General features: G+C 43.3%; 1 protein-coding gene across 1 annotated transcript in view; it reads left to right on the top strand.

Annotated features, from left to right (window-relative positions):
* Nucleotides 1-24,314, top strand: part of piwil4 (piwi-like RNA-mediated gene silencing 4) — a 79,199-nt gene that overhangs the window by 53,177 nt on the left and 1,708 nt on the right. Inside the window, exons 14-20 of the mRNA XM_012958238.2 lie at nucleotides 6,769-6,841; nucleotides 14,993-15,193; nucleotides 15,271-15,374; nucleotides 17,246-17,316; nucleotides 22,084-22,237; nucleotides 23,209-23,334; nucleotides 23,955-24,102. Coding sequence (XP_012813692.2) covers nucleotides 6,769-6,841; nucleotides 14,993-15,193; nucleotides 15,271-15,374; nucleotides 17,246-17,316; nucleotides 22,084-22,237; nucleotides 23,209-23,334; nucleotides 23,955-24,102 — 877 coding nt within the window. The remainder of the gene's footprint in view (nucleotides 1-6,768; nucleotides 6,842-14,992; nucleotides 15,194-15,270; nucleotides 15,375-17,245; nucleotides 17,317-22,083; nucleotides 22,238-23,208; nucleotides 23,335-23,954; nucleotides 24,103-24,314) is intronic.

The following is a 24,314-nucleotide window of genomic DNA, read 5'->3' as shown; positions in this document are numbered from 1 at the left end:
TCCCTCCTCCCTGCCTCCTGTACTGTAGACAGCCCAGAACGTACAGATACCCAAGGCTTTGGCGCCTGTTGCCCACCCCTGACCCACTCTCCAACAGTCCTACCAACACCCCCAGCCATACAAAACCTGCTTGTCTCTCCCACCCTCTGGCTGTGCTTGCCTGCCTGCCCCGATACAAAATGCACTGGGTGCACAGTTTTAACAGGGCAGGCATCAGAGGCATGTGTCTAAAGCATAGTACCCCCTCATGTTGTACCTGAAGCACATACTTTATCTGCCCACCCCTAGTCCTGGCCCTGCCCCTAGTCAGGGTCGGACTGGGCCCAGTCCGACCTTTGCTGGCGCTCCCCCTTCTGACTGTTCCTCCCCTGACGCGTTCAATTTATATGCGCTCGGGGAGGACGTCGGGTGGGGGCCCTGCGGGGGAGCTAGGGGGGCCCCTGGGGGGGTAGGGGACACGGCTGGCTGGGGCAGTCCCCAGTCTGACCCTGCCCCTAGTTCTGACACTTCCATTTGACAGTAGCCTTTCATTACACTGCCTTGTTGCCCTACAGACTATTGAGTTATCCAGCATTATAGAGCTGCTCCAAGCTGCCAGTTTTTCCCCAGCCTCCTTGGTAATATAAATTATGCCCATTATTTAGTATGCAAAGCTTCTTCCCAACAAAATGCCTTGGAATAATAGTGAAACCTGCTCTATAAACAGCAGTGCAGATGTTGAAGCAAACTCTTGGCAGGAGACTCTAACAGAAGAGGTTCCACGGGATTCCTTGATGGACACGTCCAAACTCGGCCATTTTGCCACTTTATGGCTTGAGCATATGGTGTGTAGCATTCACCCTTTAGATAAATAAACACAAGTGCAACACAGAAACTAACAAATAGTGACGCCTTGGTGATTTTAAGCAGCTGGCTACGCAAGGGCTCTTATCTAGGGGAGTATATTCTGCTTATACAAATAATTAATCTATGCCAACGATCTTAGAAAGAGTGCCCACCTTTCTAATTTAGAGGAAAAGGGAGAACAGTTACATAAAAGTCTGAGTATCTCAAGATACAGTACAACCTCCCTCTGGCACTTGGCCTCTTGGAGCAGTTTTTAATTGTCCACAGGACTGGATTAAGTCCCTATAGGCCCATGGGAATAGTAGTGTTGGGGTCCTTGCCACCTTCAAATGCCCACTCAGCAGTGATATGCATTGTGTCTAATGTCTAGTTACTAAATATTGGCACATTAGAGCCAGAGTAATACTCTGCTAATGCTTTATTACACAGCACTGAAACATTGCATGGTATTTTTTTTTAACAAATTTCAGTCCTGCCCCTATGGTGGCCCCCATTCCTCATTCTTGCAATGACACTGAGACACAAAGCCACTTTGTCCACTGGGGATGGACCACAAGCAGTTGGAGTAAGGATCTGTGGGGGTGCAAAGAGGGGCCACAAATAAAATTTGCACTAGGTTTGTAAGCATATGTTATTGCAGCCTTATTATACGACTTGGGCAGTTGACAATAGTAAAAACTCTGCTTTAAGGTAGTTTGTACAGCTCCTTGTTGTCGAGAAAGATGGAGGCTGGATAATACCATTGTACCAGTCTTGTATAAGGGCTGTTATAACCACCAGCAACTTTTTTTTATCTGGTATAACTTTTGACAAAATACCGGAGTCTGCAGATATGGCAAACCCCTCATTTTAATCAGGGAGAAGAACTCTACATCATGTTTATTACTCATTTTGATAATAGTTGGGATGTAAGTGTAGAGCATTTCTTCACTGCCTGTGGTATTATATTGTAGTTCATGTTCTTAACAGGTTTTCCGTCATGGAAAATACAATGTGCCTGGCAAAAGGTCCAGGGGAGAATACTGGCCAGTGGGGACAACAAATGAAATCTTTGCCCAGAGCCCACTGGTACCTTATAGCAAGGCCCAGACTGGCAATGTGTGGGTTCTGGCAAATGCCAGAGGGGCTGCTGTAAGGTGCCATAGACACTCACTATTTATTGGGCTGCTGGGGGGCTGTTTGGGAAAAGTTCCCTGGCATTCTTGGCACTGGTAGTGTGTATGTGTAGCCTGCCCATCTGTAAAGCTGTTTTCCATCAGTAGGTGAAATAGACATCTCACTTGGCTATCCTCCATATTACATGTACTGTGCACTGATAGTAAATTTATGAGGCCCATCTTTGCTGCAGATGTGGAATTGGCAGCAGAACCTACAGTTGTGCCCGTGGCCCTGTTATTCAGTTACCACTTGAGAAAATGACTTGGTTTCTCTGGCACTTGGCACAGCTGGGGGCTTTTTCTCTTTGCCAGCTGATAGAATGGAGAGCTCTTTGTAGATCCATAGGTCTGTTGTTCTGGCCGCTGGGAGTGGGTCCTTTGTTCTCATAACCATCAGCTTGCCAGCCCCTATCCTCCCTGCAAATTGCCAGCTCTCAGTCTCTCACAATGGTCTTTTATTCTAGAAACAGAGACAGCAACACTGCAGCCCACGTCTTTGTTTATGTGCAATTTTTATGGAAATATCCATCAAATCACAAGCTCAAATCTTCTTCTTAAAGTATAGAACCAGCTGATCAGGGAACCCCGAATACTTCCGAACCGGAACCTAATATGCATAAGCAAAAGAGAAAGGGCCAAAGAGAACCCAAAAATTTTCGTCACATGCTTTTAAGGATTCTGGTTCGGTTCGGCCAGGAGTGTGGATTCAACCAAATCAAAATACTTCTGAAAAAGGCCGAATTTTGGCTGAATCCCAAACTGAATCCTGGATTCGGTGCATCCCTCGTATTCACTGGAATTTACATGTCTGTTGGGCGAATGTTGGGCACGTGGGGCAACTAATGTCAGTTTGTTAATCTCTAGATAGGCATGATTAGGCACATCCCACAATGCAGTGCAAATGGTCGTCATTTTTATATTTTATTGTAAAGTTCAAATGTATGTCATTTCAGCTGCTGTATTACCGGGGAATAGTTATATAGTCGCCATGGGAGATGAGTAAACGAGGGCCACCAAATAAAATAAGAAGCTGAAAAAAATAGATTACAATGAAATGACACTAGGGTTGCCACCTTTTTGCTAAATTTCTACCGGCCAGGCAGGGGGCACGTTTCAGTATGGGCGGGTCTCTGAAATCAGGGGCGGGTCCTTGATGCAATTAAGGGCAAAGTCAGAGGTAATATTGTATCAAATTTCATGTTTGGCGGCCTAGAGGGGGAGCAGGTGGAGCTGGAGGGGGGTTTGTAAACGGATCGTAGGTGGTCTGGGGGCGGATTACTAGTTGTTATAAATTTACCAGCAAGTACTGGCCCCAGTTTCTCTGGTTATTTTACCAACTAGACCAGGGATCCGCAACCTTTTTAACCCATGAGCAACTTTTAAATATAAAGTTGGGGAGCAACACAAGCATGAAAAAAGTTCCTGATAAGGGTTGTGATTGGCTATTTGGTAGCCCCTATATGGACTGGCAGACTACAGGAGGTTCTGTTTGGCAGTACCCTCGGTCTTTATGCCTCCAAGTATGAAATTCAAGAATGAAGACCTGCATTGAGGCTACTGGGGGCAACATCCAAGGGGTTGGGGAGAAACATGTTCCCCCTGAGCTACTGGTTGGGGATCACTGAACTAGACTGGCAAAATACTGGCCAGGTGGCAACCTTAAATGAAACCCTGACAGTTTATATTTTTGTTGGTGGGTCTGTGACCCCGACGATCACTTAAGCATTTCAGGTGCCTGCTGCAAATGGCCAGAAAAGAAAGGTTAATCCAGGGGTGCCCAGACTTTTTCCCCCCTCGGTCAACTTTTGGCCCCTCCCCGCGTATGTACACATACCCAAAAAATAGCACGGGACTGCTGCACTTCCGCATTGACTGGTGGACCGTGATCGGCTTTTTGGCCACCCCTGGGTTAATTGTTCCAAAACCATAAAAAAGCATATAATAAAGACCAGTTGACTGCCTGTAACATAATAAAACTAATTGAAGGTTTTTTTTTTTAAGAACCAAATTTCATTGGGTTTTTTTACCCGAAATTCCTCTCCTTTATCATAGAAACCATATGTGTGTTACCCATACTGCACTGCTTTTCCCTAGTGCCAGTACAGATGGCGTGCACTGCAGCTCGTATGCAACTCACTGCGTTCATGTTTGGAAATGAGCCCTGTGGTTTGGCTCTATGTGCAACCACAGAAGTGAAATTGCGCGGAATTGTTCCACCTGCTGCGGGAGGGATCATTAAGCGCTCGCTCCGCAGAAACGCTTGGCTGAATGTTAAGAAGGTTATTTAATAAAGTTGCTTGTAAAGCCCGACTTGCTGGATAGATTATCCAGATAATGAAGAGGATCAATATCAACTTCATTTCCTATAATTTAAAGAGGGGGGGGGTTTACCTTTAAATTAACATTTAGTATAATGTAAAGAGTTTTGTTCTGAGACAATTTGCAATTGGTCTTCGTTTTTTATTATTTGTAGTTTTTTTTTACTTATTTAGCTTTTTGTTCAGCAACTCTCCAGTTTGGAATTTCAGCAGCTACCTGGTTGCTAGGGTCTGAATTAACCTAGCAACCAGGCAGTGTACAGAGAGTGAGAGAGGAATATGAACAGAGGAGGGTCTAAATTGAAAATAATTAAAGGTAATGATAACAATAAATGTTTTTTTTTGGCTCCTGGAGTCAGTGATTCCCATTTGAAAGCATCAGAAGGAGAAGGCAAATTATTAAAAATTCAAAAATGAAGACCAACTGAAAAGTTGCAAGGAATAGGACATTCTATAACATGCTAAAAGTTAACCTGAAGGTCAGCCACTGATAGCAGGTTTAGTAAATGCCCTCCACAAAAAAGGCCACAATAATGGCCACGTGCAGCCATTGTGAAACAGCTACTTCATGCTTTAAATTGATATCATTGTTCTATTGAGGCTTACAGGTATTCTGTCATCACATACCAACTTCTGGCACATACAGGCAGGGGTAGGGGCCAGTTTAGGTGAGTAATGGCCAAGACAGTAGCCTATGTCATGGGTTAGTGCCCGTGGGCAAATTTGCCCAGTGTTGGTAAATGACCCTAATGTGCCGTATTTATAATTGGAGTATCATTTTTTTCTTTCTAAAAAGATAAGAATACTGTGCATGTTGGATATTGGTACCAGCGTGTGGGTGAAGGAGCCATAATACCTACATTGGCCGCTACAGTGCAAGACAGCTTTGGGAATATATGGGCGACGTTCCTTCAGCATAGAACTTGCCTTATTCTAAGACCCAAGGCCAGACCTATGCTCAGGGCTCAGCCTGGACCTGGAAAAGTGGTAATCACAAACTAGGCACAGTAGCACTGGATGGATAAAACAATAGGTATGAAACCTACGCTGGCAACGCTGTGAGTAAGCCTTGCTCATTGTACCCCCTTAATAACTGTCCCATTGGCTGTTCCAGTAGGTTTGTTATTACTGGAGATATGAGGGCTTTATATGAAAAGCTATCCCTGGCCTATTCTCGGAATAGGGGATACAAAGAAATTCTTTACATATAGAGCAGTGCTGTCCAACTGGCGGCCCCTCTGTGTGGCCCCCCACCTGTCTGGCTGCTTTGATGGCTTACCTTTGTGTAAGCTTTAAATGGTATCAGTACTGAGATTAACTGGCCCCCCTGCATGGTTCTCACCTCAGATTCAGGCTGTAATCCCTCTGTATTGTTTAAAAATGTAATCCCCTGTGTTGTTCACACCTTTTAATCCCTACATTGTTCACCCCCTGCAGTGTTCACACCTCAGGCTCAGGCTGTAATCACCCACATTGTTCTCCTGTTCACACCTCAGACATTGTATGTACTGCCTGGTCTATGCTGCTTGTGTGTATGGCACATAGGGCAGAAAGAGTCTGGCACATAGGCAGCATAGGGCAGGCAGAGTATGGCACACACAGGCAGCATAGGGCAGGCAAAGTATGGCACACACAGGCAGCATAGGGCAGGCAAAGTATGGCACACACAAGCCGCATAGGGCAGGAAAAGTATGGCACACACAGGCAGCATTGGGCAGGCAGAGTATGGCACACACAGGCAGCATAGGACAGGCAGAGTATGGCACACACAGGCAGCATAGGGCAGGCGAAGTATGGCACACACAGGCAGCATAGGGCAGGCAAAGTATGGCACACACAGGCAGCATAAGGGAGGCAGAGTGCTGCCTGTTTGTGCCATACTCTGCCTGCCCTGTAGTGCCTGTGGGAGGTGAACCTGGCAGGGGTTGGTTCTGGGAGTTTGTTAATAGTTGGAAATAGCCATTTAATGGTCCCTAAGGTGTGTAATTATGTTGGTGGGGGTTACTGTGCTATCCACAGGGGAGGAGGAGGCATATGGATATAAGGGTGTCTTAATTTGACATAACATAATTCTTTCATATATGAATAACGGTTGATATCCCCGCAGTGAGGACCAAGCATTTGGGTTTTTGCTGCACTACCACCATTGTGATAAAATGGGTGTGGTTTGAAGTGGGTGTGGTTTAAAAGGGGGAGTGATCAAAACTGGCTTCCATTAGCGGCCCTCCACCATGTATGCTAGAGAAATTCTGGCCCTCGGCACCGCATAAGTTGGACAGCACTGATATAGAGGTTTCGTTGAGGTTCCATTGAGGAGAACTGGGGGTTGTCCTCCTCTCCCTTGATTAGAGAGCAACCATATAGGGATTTGTGGGACTTTTTCAACCTTACTAACTATGTTGGTGGGTTCCACGCATTCCACGCCAATGCCTGTTTTTGTGTTACAGAGTGCAGGTGGAAGACAATCCGGTTTCATTCCTACGCACCCTGCAGAAAAACGTAACGCCAGATCTTCAGCTGGTAAGATATAGGGTTTAGGCGGGGAAGGTAAATGCTGATAAATGATAAAGTGACGTTAAAGTACAGGGTGCAGATTGGCACTAACAGCTGCTGTTAGGAACGTTGGTATTATTTAAAGGGTGGGTAAATTATTTTCTAATTGATTTATTTTATCTTTGTTATCTGTCATCTGCTAGCAGGCAAACATAGAGATATTATTCTAGAAATTACCTGTAGCAAATTATTAGCGTCATTTTAACTCCTTAGTTAAATAACTTAAAGAGCTTATAGTGCATGCTCCATAAAATAAGAGGATTGGAGGCCGATGATGCACACACATATATTTTGCCTGGGGGGAGGGTAGACCCCTGAAGTTTCACAAGGGCCTAGGTCATGTGGTCTTTTATTTTTTTTAAAGAATAAATAAGCCTTTTATTTTAAAATCCCCTAAAATTACTCTGTACAGCCCCCAGAATAACATATATTTCTCCTCGTATGCAGATTTATTTCTATTTGTTTTCTAGTATTAGTTTATTTGTTTCTGTTACTCTGTTACAAGCAGCTAAACTGCAGCTTCTTTACTGACTTCCTTGTCTAGTGTGAAGCTCCGCCCCTTTTTCTTTCTGAGCCCTCCTTCTCTCTCTCACCATGAAGACCTCTGAGAGGTGCCTACTGAGCATGCTCACTGTCACTGCTCCAAATAAAATCAATCAGGCCTGCCCAGTAGTCATCATAGTCGGAGAGAGAAGGAGGGTTCAGAAAGCAAAAGGAGGTGGAGCTTCACACTAGACAAGGAAGTCAGTAAAAGGGCTGCTATTCAGCTGCTAGTAATAGAGAAACAAAATACATCTGCATGCAGGGAGAAAGATCTGTTATTCTGGGGGCTGTACAGAGTCATTTTAGAGATTTAAAAAAATAAATGTATTATTATTTAAAGTATAACTCACAGTATCCCCCAGACAACTGAAGGTGGCCTCTAACTTTGTTACCTAAGTCTCTTATTACTTTGAATTTGAATTTTCATATTTCACCCCCTCTGTTTAACCTATTTCCTGCCAGCAGGATTGTGTGTTTCTTCCATGGGGCCCCTCAGATTACATGAACCCAAGTATGGCCTTCCACATTGTAGCCCTGAGAAGAGCTTATTTGGTGCAGTTCATTTTCTGTAAGCAGTCAATAAATGATTCCCTTTTCTCTGTAATAAAACAGTACCTGTACTTGATCCCAACTAAGATATAATTACCCCTTATTGGGGGCAGAACAGCCCTATTGGGTTTATTTAATGGTTAAATGATTCCCTTTTCTCTGTAATAATAAAACAGTACCTGTACTTGATCCCAACTAAGATATAATTACCCCTTATTGGGGGCAGAACAGCCCTATTGGGTTTATTTAATGGTTAAATGATTCCCTTTTCTCTGTAATAATAAAACAGTACCTGTACTTGATCCCAACTAAGATATAATTACCCCTTATTGGGGGCAGAACAGCCCTATTGGGTTTATTTCATGGTTAAATGATTCCCTTTTCTCTGTAATAATAAAACAGTACCTGTACTTGATCCCAACTAAGATATAATTACCCCTTATTGGGGGCAGAACAGCGCTATTGGGTTTATTTCATGGTTAAATGATTCCCTTTTCTCTGTAATAATAAAACAGTACCTGTACTTGATCCCAACTAAGATATAATTACCCCTTATTGGGGGCAGAACAGCCCTATTGGGTTTATTTAATGGTTAAATGATTCCCTTTTCTCTGTAATAATAAAACAGTACCTGTACTTGATCCCAACTAAGATATAATTACCCCTTATTGGGGGCAGAACAGCCCTATTGGGTTTATTTAATGGTTAAATGATTCCCTTTTCTCTGTAATAATAAAACAGTACCTGTACTTGAAGCTGCTGAACTACAGAACAGAAAGCACACCCTGCATGGGGAAGGGTCAGACCTATAGACAGTTTATAACTGTACAAGCTAGGGTATATTTATGTGAGGCATCAATTGTGGCTGGTAGAGAAGTGTTGTCACAGTCGGTGAGCTGAGTATTCCCCCCCCTCCTTTTGTTGGTTCCAGTGACTGAAAAAGCAGGTTTTTCTTATATATAAGCAACTTTTTGTCATTGCAAAGAAATCATCTCCTTCCTGTGAGCGGTGAAAGTTGCAGTGGCAGGCAAATGTAAAATAGGAGAGTCTGGGGAGTCAGCAGATGTTTCTGTAGCTCTCTGTGTATTTATAAAGCTACGGACAAGTTTTCATTGTAAAATATCACTCCCAGGGCCTCTGATTATGCAAAGGTTCCTCTGGAGACTCATTGGCTTCAGGCTCCGTCAGCCATTTAACTTCCATCATGGCTGTTCCCTTGCCAGCTGCACGGTACCGAGCGGGTCATGGCGTATTAATAACATAAATAGGCCTACAACTTTCTGCAAATTGCTCTTTTTACATGTTTTTTTTTAAGCCATAAAACTGTAGAATATATTTTATTTTTATTGACTAAAACCATGACGATTGACTGCAACGCGGTGGATTTTTTTAATGCTTGCAACAGTGAAAATACTTAAAATGAACCCATTTGTGGTTGTCAGAACCCTAAAGGTGTTTGTCAATTAAGATAAGCTTTCCTTACACTATATAAATGATATAATATGTATATAATATCCCAGATTCTTACTGGAAAGTCCCTCATTTCCCTTTGATCTCCTGTACTGAATGCCAAAAAAGATACAAAGTGTCTCAAACTTAATTAAATAAGTGGCTTTTGGGAGAGAGCCCAGAATACTCAATAGTCAAGCCATGCATGTATATACAATTGTGACTAATAAGATTAAAAGGCAATTTTACAAGGGCAAAACTTTAAAGACACATAAAACAAGACCCCAAAACCCTCAGAAATGTGTTCAAACTTTACATAACCTGCCAAATGTTGTAAATCGGGTGTGGTATTTAGGGGGCGTGGTCAGAAAAAATGGTCATGGTGAAAAATTAACCACACAAACACAGCATTTCTCTTTATTCCCTCTTTGCATTTTCCAAATGTTGGGTATGCCATACTCTACCTATATTACGTCACTGCTGGCCTCCCTGGAACACAGCCCAGTAAGGTGCCAGAAAGATGCTGCTATTATTAGTTCAGTTACCAGGTGGTGCTGTTGGATCCACAGGAGAAGGCATATAAAGGTCCCCATACACGGGCCGATTCTAGCTGCTGATATGGGTCCCTTAGACTGATTCGGCATCTAATCAGCCTGTGTATGGGGACTACTGACAGGCCTGCCCAATCAATATCTGGCCTGAAATCATCCAGATCTCGATTGGGCAGGTTAAAAATGTTGGTGCGGTCCCCGGCTGACTTTTCATATGCCCCAGGGCCAAACGATCGAATTATTCTGGATTCTCCCAATATTGCCCACCCGTAGGTGGGGATATCGAGAGAATATCCGCTCACTTGGCGACATCGTATGGGGACCTTTAGGCAGAGAACAAGGTACTTCTTCTATGGCTAATGAGAGGGGGAAAGTGAATGACGCCATGGAGACTGCTACCTCAGAGAGGTAACAAGAAGTGCAGTTAATTATGTTTGATAGTGATAGGTTAGATTCATGGATCTAACTGTAAGCGGTGAGAGCTAGTGCTAGGTTAGTTAGTTGAGCAGTTGAGACTCCAACAAGGAGTGAGGAAGGGACCAGTGCCACGGTGCTACCTCGCCCAGACAGGGACCCAGTGGAAAAGGGGATAGGTTAAGTAGGGTCTAGTGTGTCAAACTCAAGGCTGATACCTTTCTTTCTTGTGAGCAGCATACAAATGTAAAAAGACTCTTGGGGAGCAACACAAGCACCATAAAAGTTCATGGAGGAGCCAAATAAGGGCTGTGATTGGCTATTAGGGGCCTCTATGCACCCTATCAGCTTACAGGGGCTTTATTTGGTAGGAAATCTTGTTTTTATTCAACCAAAACTTGCCCCCAAGTCAGGAATTTAAAAATAACTCCCTGGTTTGGGGGCACTGGGAGCAACATCCAAGGGGTTGGGGATCACTGAGGTACAGTGTCCCTGACCTGAAGGAGAAGCAGGAAAGGTAGGCAGCAGGCTGGGAAAGCTTATTCTGATTCACATTCATTTTGGTGGGGAATTGATGTGGCAAGTATCATTATAGAAACTGTACTGGTGACTGTAAATTCCCCTGTGTGTGACTGGGGCGTAGATACTGTTCAGCTGAGTACTCCAAGAAGTTACTAGGCACCTCATTACAAAGAGTATCCCTGTAACCTCTCATGATACCGGCATAACTCAGCTGTCCATCCTTCATCTCTGTGCTACCAGCAAACAAAGCCTTCATACATCTCCTTTCTATAGCCGGATATTCCCATAATGCAACATCTACTGAAAAGAAACAGGAAAAAGATTGTTTCTAGTAATTACAGGGCAGATCCCCCTACTTTACACACAGACATATGATTATTCCCAAACATAAAAATACTTAACAAGAAAAATCACAGTTGAACAGAACAGCAATAGTAAATATTCTGGTTTCTGTATATAGAAAGTATAGCTCACATTGGGTTAAATAGCATAAGTCAGACCATATTACTATGGGTGTATGTGTATGTTGTGGCCCTTGACTTAAGCCATTTCATCCGATTTTCGGACCGTGTCTGGTCTCTGAATTATCTTCCAAATAATTTTCGACCGGTTTGTTTAGTCAGTAGCCCAGTTAGAAAATTTCTTAAATCATTAGGGTTGAGGAGACCGCCTCATACAGATGCAAATAAACAAAAGGAATTCTGGGAATGAATTCCAAAGGGTTTATCCTATAGGCTAAACACACCCTCTGGGTTTTTAAAGCAGAAGCCGGGATAATAGCTAAATGTGGCTTCTGCTTTAAAAACCCAGTGGGTGAGCTTTAGCCTATAGGATAAACCCATGTAAATGGCATTTTCTTGGTGTCCTTTGGAATTCATTCCCAGAATTCCTTTTGTTAATCAGAATGTTAGTTTTAGATCATTGAATTTAAACGTACGATTGATATGATAGAACGTTCGTCGGAAGAAGACTAAAATCAGAATGCGTATGGCCGCCTTTACCTGGAGTGTTATCCCCCAGCTCCCCTGTGTGTAATTGCAATAGTTACTATGTGTGAATATAAATAGGGCTAATAATGCATTGTACATTGCAGTCAGGGAGCTGAAATAGATTGTTAAATGGAAGATCATGGAAAGGCATAATAGGTTATGCAGTAAAATGGCACTACGGACTAATAACCAACAGAAACCAATCGAATATTTTCTTTCTTCATTTGTAACTTCAGAAGATCAGCAAATGCAAATTATTGATTGGCTGCTGTGGGATACAAGTGCAACATTTTGTCTATTTTACTGTGTAGCCCTCAGATCCGTAGAGAAAAGGGCCATTGCTATGGATATTGGGAGCGGATAACCTCGGAAGCTGATGATCATCAATAGATCAACGGCAGCTAATCATTTCAGGTTCTTCTCTGCAGTAATTGACAGCTGCACAAAATATTACTTTTTGTCACATAACCAATAGGACCCTTTGGAGTATCTCCATTTCTTGCCTGTGACCAGTGTGGTTCAATGCTATCTCCCATGTTTCTTTCCATCAGCAAATCAGTTTCTCATTGACCATCGGAAACTAGTGCCCATGCTTTATGCACATACATTTGTGCCAGGGAACACAGCCATATGGCTCTGTTCAGGGTCGGACTGGGGGGTGAAGGACCTGTGCCGCGCCCCCCCCCTCCCAGGGCCCCCCTAACCCCCCTCGCAGGACCCCCCACCCGACGTCCTCCCTCAAGCGCGTAAATTTAATGCATCAGGGGAGGAACAGTCGGGCAGGGGGAGCGCCGGCAAGGGTCGGGTCTCGGCCGCCAGGGCCCACCGGGATTTTTCCCGGTGTCCCGGCGGCCCAGTCCGACCCTGGCTCTGCTACTCATTAGATTGGTCACTGTTGCACATTGATGTCCTTAGAACCAGGCAAGAGATGATGTGCTTGGAGAAATAAGGTTGTTTAGAGGTATGGAGATGCTGAAAATGTTTTCTGGATCTCCTTTGTGTAGGAACTGAGCTGCACACAGAAGTATCATGAATTTATTACATGTAAAACAACTAAAGCTGATAGATTGCCTGTGGGCATGAACAGGAATGAGCAAGAGAGAAACAGTAGGAAGGAGAAAGAGAGGAAAACCAGCAAGAAGCAAGAGTTGGACAACAGGAAAGAGCTAGTTTGGGGGGGGGGGGGAGCAATGAAAAGGAGATTTGATGTGTTTGATGTTATGGAGGCAATGAGCCAAAAAATACAAATTCAGAATATCAGCTAGCAGTCAGTTAATTATTAAAAAGAGTGATCTTATCTGGGCTACACTGAGTTTATTGTGGAAATATTTGTAAAGTGTGTAAGAAGAACATGGTGCCACCCTTTGGCTGCAGGAACATTGTACTACAAAAATGGCACTGCCATTTAGAATTGAAATATGAGTACCTTCTCCATCCTGCATTATTGGCTCCATCAGCATCTTCTTATGGTCACCATTTTGTTTTCTTACTCCAATACAATTAGTCACCATCTTGACCTACTATTACTATATTGCTCTATGGTCACCACATTTCCCTGTTTTCTCCTTCTTGCCTTGCTGTTGCTATTTTGTCCTGTGTGTCACTATCTTGTTCGACTGTACCAGATTTCTCATCTCATCTTCCACAGTTGCCAACATCTTGTGCTACTGTCACCATTTTAGCCTACAGTCACCATGTTGTCTTACTTTGCCCTACAATTACACCCTGCCCTATTGCTGTCGTCTTTCTCTACTGTCGCCATCTTGCCTTGCAGTCTACATTTTCCCTACTGGTGCCATTGGTCACCATCTTGCCCTCCTATCACCTTCTTACTCTGTGGACACCATATTACGGTTGCCATCTTGCCCTTAAGTCATAATCTTGTCTGGCCTTCTGCCTCTACTGTTGCTTTCTTGCTCTAAAGCCACCATATTGTCTTGCTGTTTTCTCTGTTGCCTCCATCATAACCTTTAGTCTCTATCTTGCCATATATATATTCCATCTAGCCCTATTGTCACCATCAAGTCCTACTTTTTCCATCTTGTGCAATTATCCCTTCGGCCCAGCCACTTTTTTTCTTACTAGGTCTACTGCTCTCTAGGGTCCCAACAATTCTGCATAGCAATGCCACACAAGTACAGAATAATGGAGAACATCTCTAATATAAGATATTGTAGGAAGAGACAAACAGTAAATATATATACATACTTGACTTCTACAGATTTTGATGGACTACAACTCTCATTCCCACACTTCACAGTTGAGATTGTTGGTAATTGTGGTCTAGAACAACCGGCAGAGTACAGATTAAGCAAATAAATGCATGGTCTGTGCATTGAGAACTACCTGGTCTGCATATTTAAATAATCCCAGCGAGATGCGGCCTGAGAGTTTGTGCAAACAGGATGAGAATTTACTGCTAGGCTTTCACTTTTGACTGTATTTATAACAAAGATAAAATAAAACTCATCTTCCTCTGCCATTATCACTTCAGCATCATCCAACTCTGCAAATATGTGCAGTGCGAGGGAAAAGTGTTAAGCTGGCCTGCTGATTAAAATGCATATTTGCCCCTACAAGTGCGTGGGAGAGGCCATGTCTCCATAGTCTAGGTAGAATAGTGCCATCTAGTGGTCAAAATCAAACTGCACGTTGGCTTTTCATGGCGAATGCCCAGCTGAGGCAGCTAAATCTCCAGGGTCGGTTTGGTATGTGAGGCCCACCAGGGCTGATACTCAAGGGGCCCCCGTTGCCCTCCCATTCACCCACTTCCAGCACTTATACATACTTTTGTTGTGATTGGAGGAGGGAGGGCAGCGGGGAAGAGACGGGGGAGCGCAGGCAGGGATCAGATCTGGGCCGGGGCTCACAGGGTTTTTTCCCTCAAATTAAGTGTTAGGACTCGGTTTGGTATGTGGCCAGAGCCCAGGTGCAAGTGCAAAATCATTCCCCCTAGTGCTCATTCAAAAAACATTGAGACCTGGGGAGACCTAATTGCACCCTATGCTGCTCCATACATGATGTTACCTCATTGTCCCCCTCCCCAATAACTTGTCCGTCTCCCCTACCCTTAATGGCTCTGTCTCTTTGCCTCTGTCTAGGTGTTTTGTGTGATTCCCACCAATCAGAAAGACAGCTATGACTCCATCAAGAAGTTCCTGAGCCTGGACCAGCCTGTCCCCAGCCAATGTGTGCAGAACCGCACTCTGGGCAGGCAGCAAATGATGATGAGCGTTGCCAACAAGATCGCCATGCAGATGATCTGTAAGCTCGGAGGGGAGCTGTGGGCCGTGGAGATCCCTGTAAGTGGCTAAGCCTTGGGACTTGGTATCGGCTTTGCTATTAAGAGTTTTATTTCTAACCATTGTGTTTTTCAAAGCTGAAAGCCCTGATGGTGGTTGGAATAGACATCAACAAAGATGCAGTAAACAAGTCCATGTCCGTCGTTGGATTTGTAGCCAGTACCAACGCCAGGCTTACTAGGTAAGTACCTACACCTTAGCCTCTGAGCTTTGATACAGGTTAGTGTAGCCTTGTTGGGCCCAACAGGAGATTGGATATAGAATCAGTTGGCTGTTTAGATAAAGATGGCTGAATCCCGCAGAGCTGCTGGCAAATACCTGGTATATTGGATCACATGTTAAGTTATTATCTATTTTATCTCATATTTCAGCAATTACTAGTACACGTATAGGACCCATTATCCAGAATGCTCTGGATAAGGGGTCTTTCTGTAATATGGATCCCCATACCTTAAGTCTACTAAAAAATCAATAAACCACTAATCAAACCCAATAGGACTGTTCTGCCCCCAATAAGGGGTAATTATATCTTAGTTGGGATCAAGTACAGGTACTGGTTTATTATTACAGAGAAAAGGGAATCATTTAACCATGAAATAAACCCAATAGGGCTGTTCTGCCCCAATAAGGGGTAATTATATCTTAGTTGGGATCAAGTACAGGTACTGTTTTATTATTACAGAGAAAAGGGAATCATTTAGCCATTAAATAAACCCAATAGGGCTGTTCTGCCCCCAATAAGGGGTAATTATATCTTAGTTGGGATCAAGTACAGGTACTGTTTTATTATTACAGATAAAAGGGAATCATTTAACCATTAAATAAACCCAATAGGGCTGTTCTGCCCCAATAAGGGGTAATTATATCTTATTTGGGATCAAGTACAGGTACTGTTTTATTATTACAGAGAAAAGGGAATCATTTAACCATTAAATAAACCCAATAGGGCTGTTCTGCCCCCAATAAGGGGTAATTATATCTTAGTTGGGATCAAGTACAGGTACTGTTTTATTATTACAGAGAAAAGGGAATCATTTAACCATGAAATAAACCCAATAGGGCTGTTCTGCCCCCAATAAGGGGTAATTATATCTTAGTTGGGATCAAGTACAGGTACTGTTTTATTATTACAGAGAAAAGGGAATCATTTAACCATGAAATAAACCCAATAGGGCTGTTCTGCCCCAATAAGGGGTAATTATATCTTAGTTGGGATCAAGTACAGGTACTGTTTTATTATTACAGAGAAAAGGGAATCATTTAACCATGAAATAAACCCAATAGGGCTGTTCTGCCCCCAATAAGGGGTAATTATATCTTAGTTGGGATCAAGTATCAAGTACTGGTTTATTTTACACAAAGAAAAAAGAAATCAACTTTAAAAATCTGAATTATTTGATTAAATTGGAGTCTATGGGAGACAGGCTTTAGGTAATTCGGAGCTTTCTGGATAATGGGTTTCCAGATAAGAAATCCCAAACCTGTACCTGGTGACCCTCAGGGAAAACCATTCATGTGGTACTAAGGTCTGATCTAACCCATCATTGCTTTGGGCTGGGCTAGCATTATTGCCTCTGTATCCCTCTCTTTCACCTTCATAACTGGCTTCTGTGCCTTTAAAGGGGCCATATTGTGTGAAAAACAATATTGTGCACAATGCACTGTAGGATTGGCATCAGCAGCTAGGCTGATAGGGAACAGAAACCTGTCCTTGCTTGTGTGACTCCAGGCCTGTGATTGGCTATCCCCCTCCTACTTTGACCTCCTACAGGGAACAATTAGGACACACCCACCCCTCATCTGAAAAATGGACAGGGACCTAAGAGGATCTATAGGGAGCTCCAGTATTATCTATAGGGAGACAGTATTATTTTTTTTAAATAAAGTGAAACCAGCCCCATATATTATTTATAACTGCCTACAAGAATAGTTTTTTCATTTATCCTATATGTGTCTATAACCTCACCGCCTCCCCCTATATCAAGGCCCGTTCTGGCTGTTTTACCATCATTGCGCCGCGCCCTGAGAGACCATTGTGCTTCTTTATTCCAGGTGGCACTCTCGCTGCATTATTCAGAAAACAACATCGGATTTTGCCGATTGCCTGAAAATGTGCATGAAAGGTAATTTTTCCAGTTAGCCCCGGGGCAGTGCGATGGCAGGGAAGGAACATTCTGCCACGCGGTATTTATCCTTTTTATACCCCTTTAAATATCAGCTGGCGGCTGGCAGCAAAAGACTGTTTAGAATGAATCTGCTCAATGTTTCCTTTGTGTGATGGCTGGCATTTAGGCACTGAAATTAAACCTTTATGCATCATACAGAGGGGTGAGCATGGCAGCGTGGGGGTAATTGTTTCATATCTACAGCAGCTGTGATGCCCATTGTGTAGTAAGATAGGGCCGGGGGGTGCTTTGCCCTGGCCCCCAGCCACAAATTATAGTATTTACACCTGCAGCTTTCTCTCTGTTATTTAAAGGGGAACTAAACTCAAACACAACTTCAAAAGTAAACATAATTCCAAGCAACTTTGCAATATACATTAATTAAACAATATGCAGCCTTTTCATGATGTTTAATGTAATAATCTGGTTTGGAACAGTTCCCTAAGCCCCGCCCCTTGTTCCCCTGCTGATGGGCTGACTACTTTGTGACTCAAATAAAATGTAACAGTAGTCGCCTGCCTTCAGCCTGCATCCTCCCAATCCCACAATCCCCTGCACACGTGATGTCAATAAGGAAAGGGACATCCCAGTGCAATGCATTGTGGGTTATGTAGTTCCTGCATGCTGTCTGTAAGCTGTGGAGAAGTTGTTACACTTTGTAACATCAGTGTTTTAGTCCCTCCTCCCCTGCCAGGATTTCAAATGATGCAGAAAGGGAAGAAATGTTTTGCAGCTGGATTTCAGCATATAAACATGGTATTTATTCCTACTGTTTGAAGGAACAGATTACAGGGATAGGGATATTAGAGGTTTCTGTGTTGTGTGTGGGGGGGGGGGGTAGGAAGCTGAAGTTCCCCTTTAACCATTCAATTGGTTGTTCAAAGCCTTACTTAGTGCCTTTGGGTCATTGTTTGTGCTATTCCTCCCAGGGGCACAGGGGCCATTATTGTTACCCTGGAGACATGAGCAGGGGGTGCATTAATATCAGGCAGTAGAGGCCACATCACTATCTCCTCGCATACAGCAGCGCCCATTCCTGTTCTCAATGAGTACGAAAGAACATTTTAGGGACTTTACTGGGAATGGTGGATAAACGCTCCCTGCTAAGTTCTCCCCTACGGGAAACATCTCTATAAATGCGGCAATTAATTATAATAGAGGGAGTTTCAGTCTCATAAACCCAGCACTTTAGGCACCAAAAACTTGATTAGAAACTCTAGGGCGCAGAGATTCGTTACAAAGAATAAATATTACGATGTTGTTTTATGATCCGAAATTTGGGCATCGTTCACAGCAGAGAGGAGGCACCCAGGGTGGGTGTAATGGCATCACGTGTAAAGGGGCAGATTGGAATGTGTTCGATAGATCTGCAGAATAGAGCTGAAATGAAAGGGCTCATTAACGTCAACGCAAGGGCACGTCAGCGGTTTTGTCATTGCGGGGACCACAACTGCATTTATGGCCATAAATGAGCCCTAAGTCTTGAATTAAGTTCAGCATTGGTATCTGCCCCTGGGGGGTACGGAGCAACACTGGGTATGACAGAACTGGTTAATATAGTAGAATTGTACACAGGTAGGTACCAAAAGGAGGATTAATCTCCAGCTAAACAATAGAGATATAGGGAAGATGGGGGCGGAATGGCAAATCCAGAAGACAGTTTTATCGGCTGAATATTTTCTTCTGTACAGGTATGGGTTCTCTTATCCGGAAACCTGTTATCCAGAAAGTTCCGAATTACGGAAAGGCCATCTCCCATAGACTCCATTATAAGCAAATAATTCTAATTTTTAAAAATTATTTCCTTTTTCTCTGTAATAATAAAACAGTACCTGTACTTGATCCCAACTAAGATATAATTACCCCTTATTGGGGGCAGAACAGTCCTATTGGGTTTATTTAATGGTTAACTGATTCCCTTTTCTCTGTAATAATAAAACAGTACCTGTACTTGATCCCAACTAAGATATAATTACCCCTTATTGGGGGCAGATCAGCCCTATTGGGTTTATTTAATGGTTAAATGATTCCCTTTTCTCTGTAATAATAAAACAGTACCTGTACTTGATCCCAACTAAGATATAATTACCCCTTATTGGGGGCAGAACAGCCCTATTGGGTTTATTTAATGGTTAAATGATTCCCTTTTCTCTGTAATAATAAAACAGTACCTGTACTTGATCCCAACTAAGATATAATTACCCCTTATTGGGGGCAGAACAGCCCTATTGGGTTTATTCAATATTTAAATGATTATTAGTAGACTTAAGTTATGGAGATCCAAATTACGGAAAGACCCCTTATCCGGAATACCCTTGGTCCCGAGCATTCTAGATAACAGGTCCTATACCTGTATTTATCAAATTTGAGATGATATGCCCACAGGGTTTTTTCCCAGTGTCCCACTGGCCCAGTCCGAACCTGGGAGTCTATATGTTTATATGATCTAACATTGTTGCAGTATGCTGATGGTACACAGGCCCGATTCAGTCCAAGGTGCCCGAATTGTCCACTTCAACCTCCGATGGCAATGACTGGCAGCACCAGAACTGTGCATTTCAGCCCCAAGAACACAATAATGATTATGTTTTGACTGAAAATCCCTTATAATGCCACAAATCGAATTGGCAGGTCAACCTAAAACTTATGGGACCCAATTACGCACTATAAAATGAATTAAAACTAATACAATAATAATAATAATAATAATAATAATATCACCTTGTCAGGCTGATAATGGAGTAAGGTTCAGAGCAGGACCTTTCTACTGAATGGACAGCCTCCCAGGTGTATTTTAACCCCACACCACTATAACCCCTCTTTTATTTACTCACCCTCGCTGGGGGAATTGAGAGGTTTTTATACATGTAACTGCCATATTGTTTGGGAGTGTCTCATATTTAGTGCCCTTTATATGAACAATGGACATTGCCAGCTATGGCCATGGTGTGGCCAGAAACCTCCTGGGTACGTTTAAATCTCTGAGCTTTGCCCAGACCACTGTTCTCTTGAGCACCTGCCCTGCCCCGTGGCGCCATCCAGTCCACACCACTATTATTATGGTGTATCCCATGTATTTCAGCATGCTTTAGCTAGACTTTGCCTTGGAAGCAGTTTATGGATCATGGACTCCACCTGCTGGGTAGAACTGGGAATTGCAGCTAACCATATCACGCATTATAGCAGCTTCCATGACCAGAAAGAAACAGAGAAAAATAACTAAGTTCTTTACGTTAACAGGTTTTAATTGTTTTGTAGAACTAATCTGACTTAAAAAAAATAGATAAATAAGTGCCATTTTATTTTCTTTGTGAATTCCAAGTGTACAGCACACTATATGGACTTCAACAGAGAAGGGATATGTATGGGCTAAAGCAACACAAGGATTGACCTTATAATAAATAAATATATATATATACAGGAGATATATACATAACCAATACAAACCAGTGCATAGTAAAGCAGAAAACAAAAGGGATCTATGTAAGGAAGAGCTTCCAGCCCAGTTACATTCGAGCGCCCCAAGCCCCAGCCTGCTGTTTGTACATAGAGGTTACTGTGACTTCACATGAAGGAAAATTATTTTGAGCCTCTGATAAGAAATGGAAAATGCAATGTGTTCTCAAGGACTCTCCTATAAATCTGTTTCTAAGGAGCCGTTCCCAATACAAGTTATATTAGTACCGAGCCTGCAGATTGGTATCTTGTTTGCCCGTGCCCACACCTGAGGTCTCCTACCTGTCTCCATTTATATTGTAAGCTCTAAGTAGGGCCTCTACCTCCTGTCTCCATAAGTGTTTGTATGTAACTTGTTTAATGTATATATTCTATTCTGTTGTACAGCGCTGTGGATTATGTTAGCACTCTATAAAGCTACCAGTAGCTTTTAATGATCTGTGAATAGTTCCGATGGATGGCATGGTCTTTGGAGTGTTCCACTGCACTGTACTGTTCACATGGGGTCAAACAGGTTAACTTTGGGATGATCATACATTGCTAAATCTTGTTTGGCCACCAGTCTGGCCACCCAAGTGTTGGTCTACATCAAGCTGATTCCAGGCAACTGTTGGGACCTGTTTAGGACATGAACAGTTGAAAGTAAACGTAGGGAGCACTCACCGGATAGATTCCACGTCCCCAGTGTCCCGTGCTAGCACGTCCAGAAACGACCCCCGATCCAGGCAGGAAAACAGCAAAAGGAAAAATGTAGTAGGACGGAGCACGCTAGGACTACTGAGTTTAAAAAAATATATCAATCTTTATTAGTAGCTTCCATTAAAAACATAGTGCAGAGTTAACAAAACTAGAACTCCCTAGCTTGACCCGTTTCGTGGCTCAAGGCCACTTCATCAGAAGCTTTAGGACATGAACAGACCAGTGAGTTGAAAACTGCATACATGAACCAATGCTGTCCTCAGCTCAGGTCCTCCAGCCCAATCAGAACCTGCCCTGAGTACAATCTGGTATTAATTACGAGGGCATCGTTTACACCCTTACTTGTATCACTGTTCTACTGACTCAGTATTGAGAGGCCAAGCCAGTGGTTAATATCCTCACATATATGGGAACTTTGCTCTATGTTGGTGTGAGAAGAGCCAGTTGTGTTGTCAAAGAAACCAGTTCAGCATTGGTATAAAGGGAACTATGCTCTTTGGCCACTTTGAATGGCCAAAGTGATTTGATTATTTCATTTTTGACTATTTGATTTATATGTTTGCTCTCCAGGAGCCATACAGAATTGGCAAAGATGCAACAATGACCTCCCGAACCGTATAGTTGTGTACAGGGACGGCGTAGGAGACGGGCAGCTGAAGATGGTGGTGGACTATGAGATTCCTCAGCTTCTCAGTAGCTTCAGAGAGACCAAGACAAGCTACTGGTAGGTGTATATTGGTAGCCAACCGGCCAGCTGTAACTAGCATTGTAGGACAGATACAGGCCCAGACTGGGATTTAAAATAGGAATTTGCCATTTCAAGTACAAAGAGGAGCTCTTTGGGAGAATATAGACTTTCTATATCACTTCATTCACTTCTGGGCACAATGGTAGAGGCCGGCATCACTCTGCCTGGCTAAAACTGCATGTTATCTACTCCCCACAAAGTATATGTGCCCACTGATTGCATTGGCACTGTATATAGCAGCCTGTACATAGAACTGTCATTTTTGTATAAGATTGCAGTTTGGGGGGGCTGCTAGCCCAATGTGTGTGCAGCGCTGGCTCCATTAGGGCTCTTAATGGGCACGGGAGAGAAGAAGCTGCCTTATTGCCACATAAAAATCCTCATCTCAAAGAACATCTGCTGAGAATTTATAGACCCCGCTTCAGGGTAATATAAATAATGTTTGTGCCACGTTAATGGTGAAAAAATTGGTATGCATAAGGTATTGATGGAGCAGGCTTAAAGGCAAAGTAAAGGCACAGGCACTGTGCTGTATGGAAGGCTAGTAGTGTGCTACTAACTAGGTGCAGTACTAATCACATTGCTCTGTAACTGAGCTGCTATTCATGGCATGCCTTCTAGTCACTGGGGCACAAGGCATTATTCCCTAGGCATGAAGGGGCAGGGCCGTGCCTGAGGAACCAGGAAGGTAAGCGGAATTTGAGTGGGGGGTCTGAATCCGCTCAACTAGATTTCTGTGCCATAAAGATTTCTGTGCCATAATTGTAAACCAAAGTTACATCTGCCCAGGAGAGCGTGCCCTTGAAATGAAGCATCTGGCACATACAGCCATGCCCTTCTCCATCTGAAATGGCTGTGTGTGCCCCAGATGCATCATAAACAGCATCATCCATCTGTATTACATGTGTGCCTTACTCAGCCGCTTGCCCATGACTTGTTGCCCTTAGCCCCAGACTGTCGGTCATTGTGGTGCGGAAGAAGTGCATCTCTAGATTCTACACACAGACCGGCAGGGGCATCCAGAACCCGGTGTTGGGGACAATCGTGGACTCCGAGGCCACAAGACCCGAATGGCAAGTAGCAGCTCTAACAGTGTCTGGGGGGAAAGTAACATTTCCAGACTTCTAATCCTTAATTATGAACTTGAAATATGTTAGCAACCAATTATATATGTGGTTTGTACTTCTAGCGGGCAATAGCAACAACACTAGGGCAAATGAGCATCATGATACTGTGTAATATATAAAAAAAACTAATAAGTAGGATGGCACAGTGCCTATAGTGCACTCACTGTCCTGCCCTGAGAGCAGCGTGATAGGCTATCCCTGATGTTTTAGTGATCCCCATGATCCCTGCCTGTAAGCACTATAGGAATGGGAGAAGCAGCAACAGGAGGGGAAGAGATATCTACCATAGGCTTAATGAACAATAAACTAAGACAAATGTTTTCCCTATACTGTGGCCTTTTGCCCGTTTGGGGGCAGGTACCCTCTTGGACAAATTTGCCCTTAGGCAGTAATCCGAGGCAACCAACCAAACTGTTGCATTCATTATTCTCTATATCAATGATACATAAAATGACTGAGAAGCTTGACATCTAACCCCTTATTTGACACATGAATGTTCTCAGCATAAGATTTCCATGCAGAGCACTGACCAGGCTCGCTGACCACCCACACGTCTTGTTCTGCAGGTACGATTTCTACCTGATCAGCCAAAATGCACGACAAGGAACCGTGAATCCAACCTACTATAATGTGCTGCTAGATGAGAACGGCCTGAAACCGGACCATATGCAGAGACTGACCTACAAACTGTGCCATCTCTATTACAATTGGCCCGTAAGTACCGCGTTTGCCCTTGCGCTGCAGTCGGAAACCATTTTTTTCTGCTTTCTGGAAACAGCTTAGTTTCTATTAAATGCACTCAGTGTTTCAATGCATCACCTTAGCAATATCAGTGCTATAAAGCCTATCTATCAAGCTGCCCAGGCTTCATTTCTCTTAGTCTGACATCACTGGGACGTGGCTGCTCTGATTGACAGGGTCAGTGA

The sequence above is a fragment of the Xenopus tropicalis genome, chromosome 2 (assembly GCF_000004195.4).
Source record: "Xenopus tropicalis strain Nigerian chromosome 2, UCB_Xtro_10.0, whole genome shotgun sequence".
NCBI classification, from domain to species: Eukaryota; Metazoa; Chordata; class Amphibia; order Anura; family Pipidae; genus Xenopus; species Xenopus tropicalis.
The sequence above is the reverse complement of the archived record's forward strand: the minus strand, read 5'-3'. Positions and strand labels throughout refer to the sequence as shown.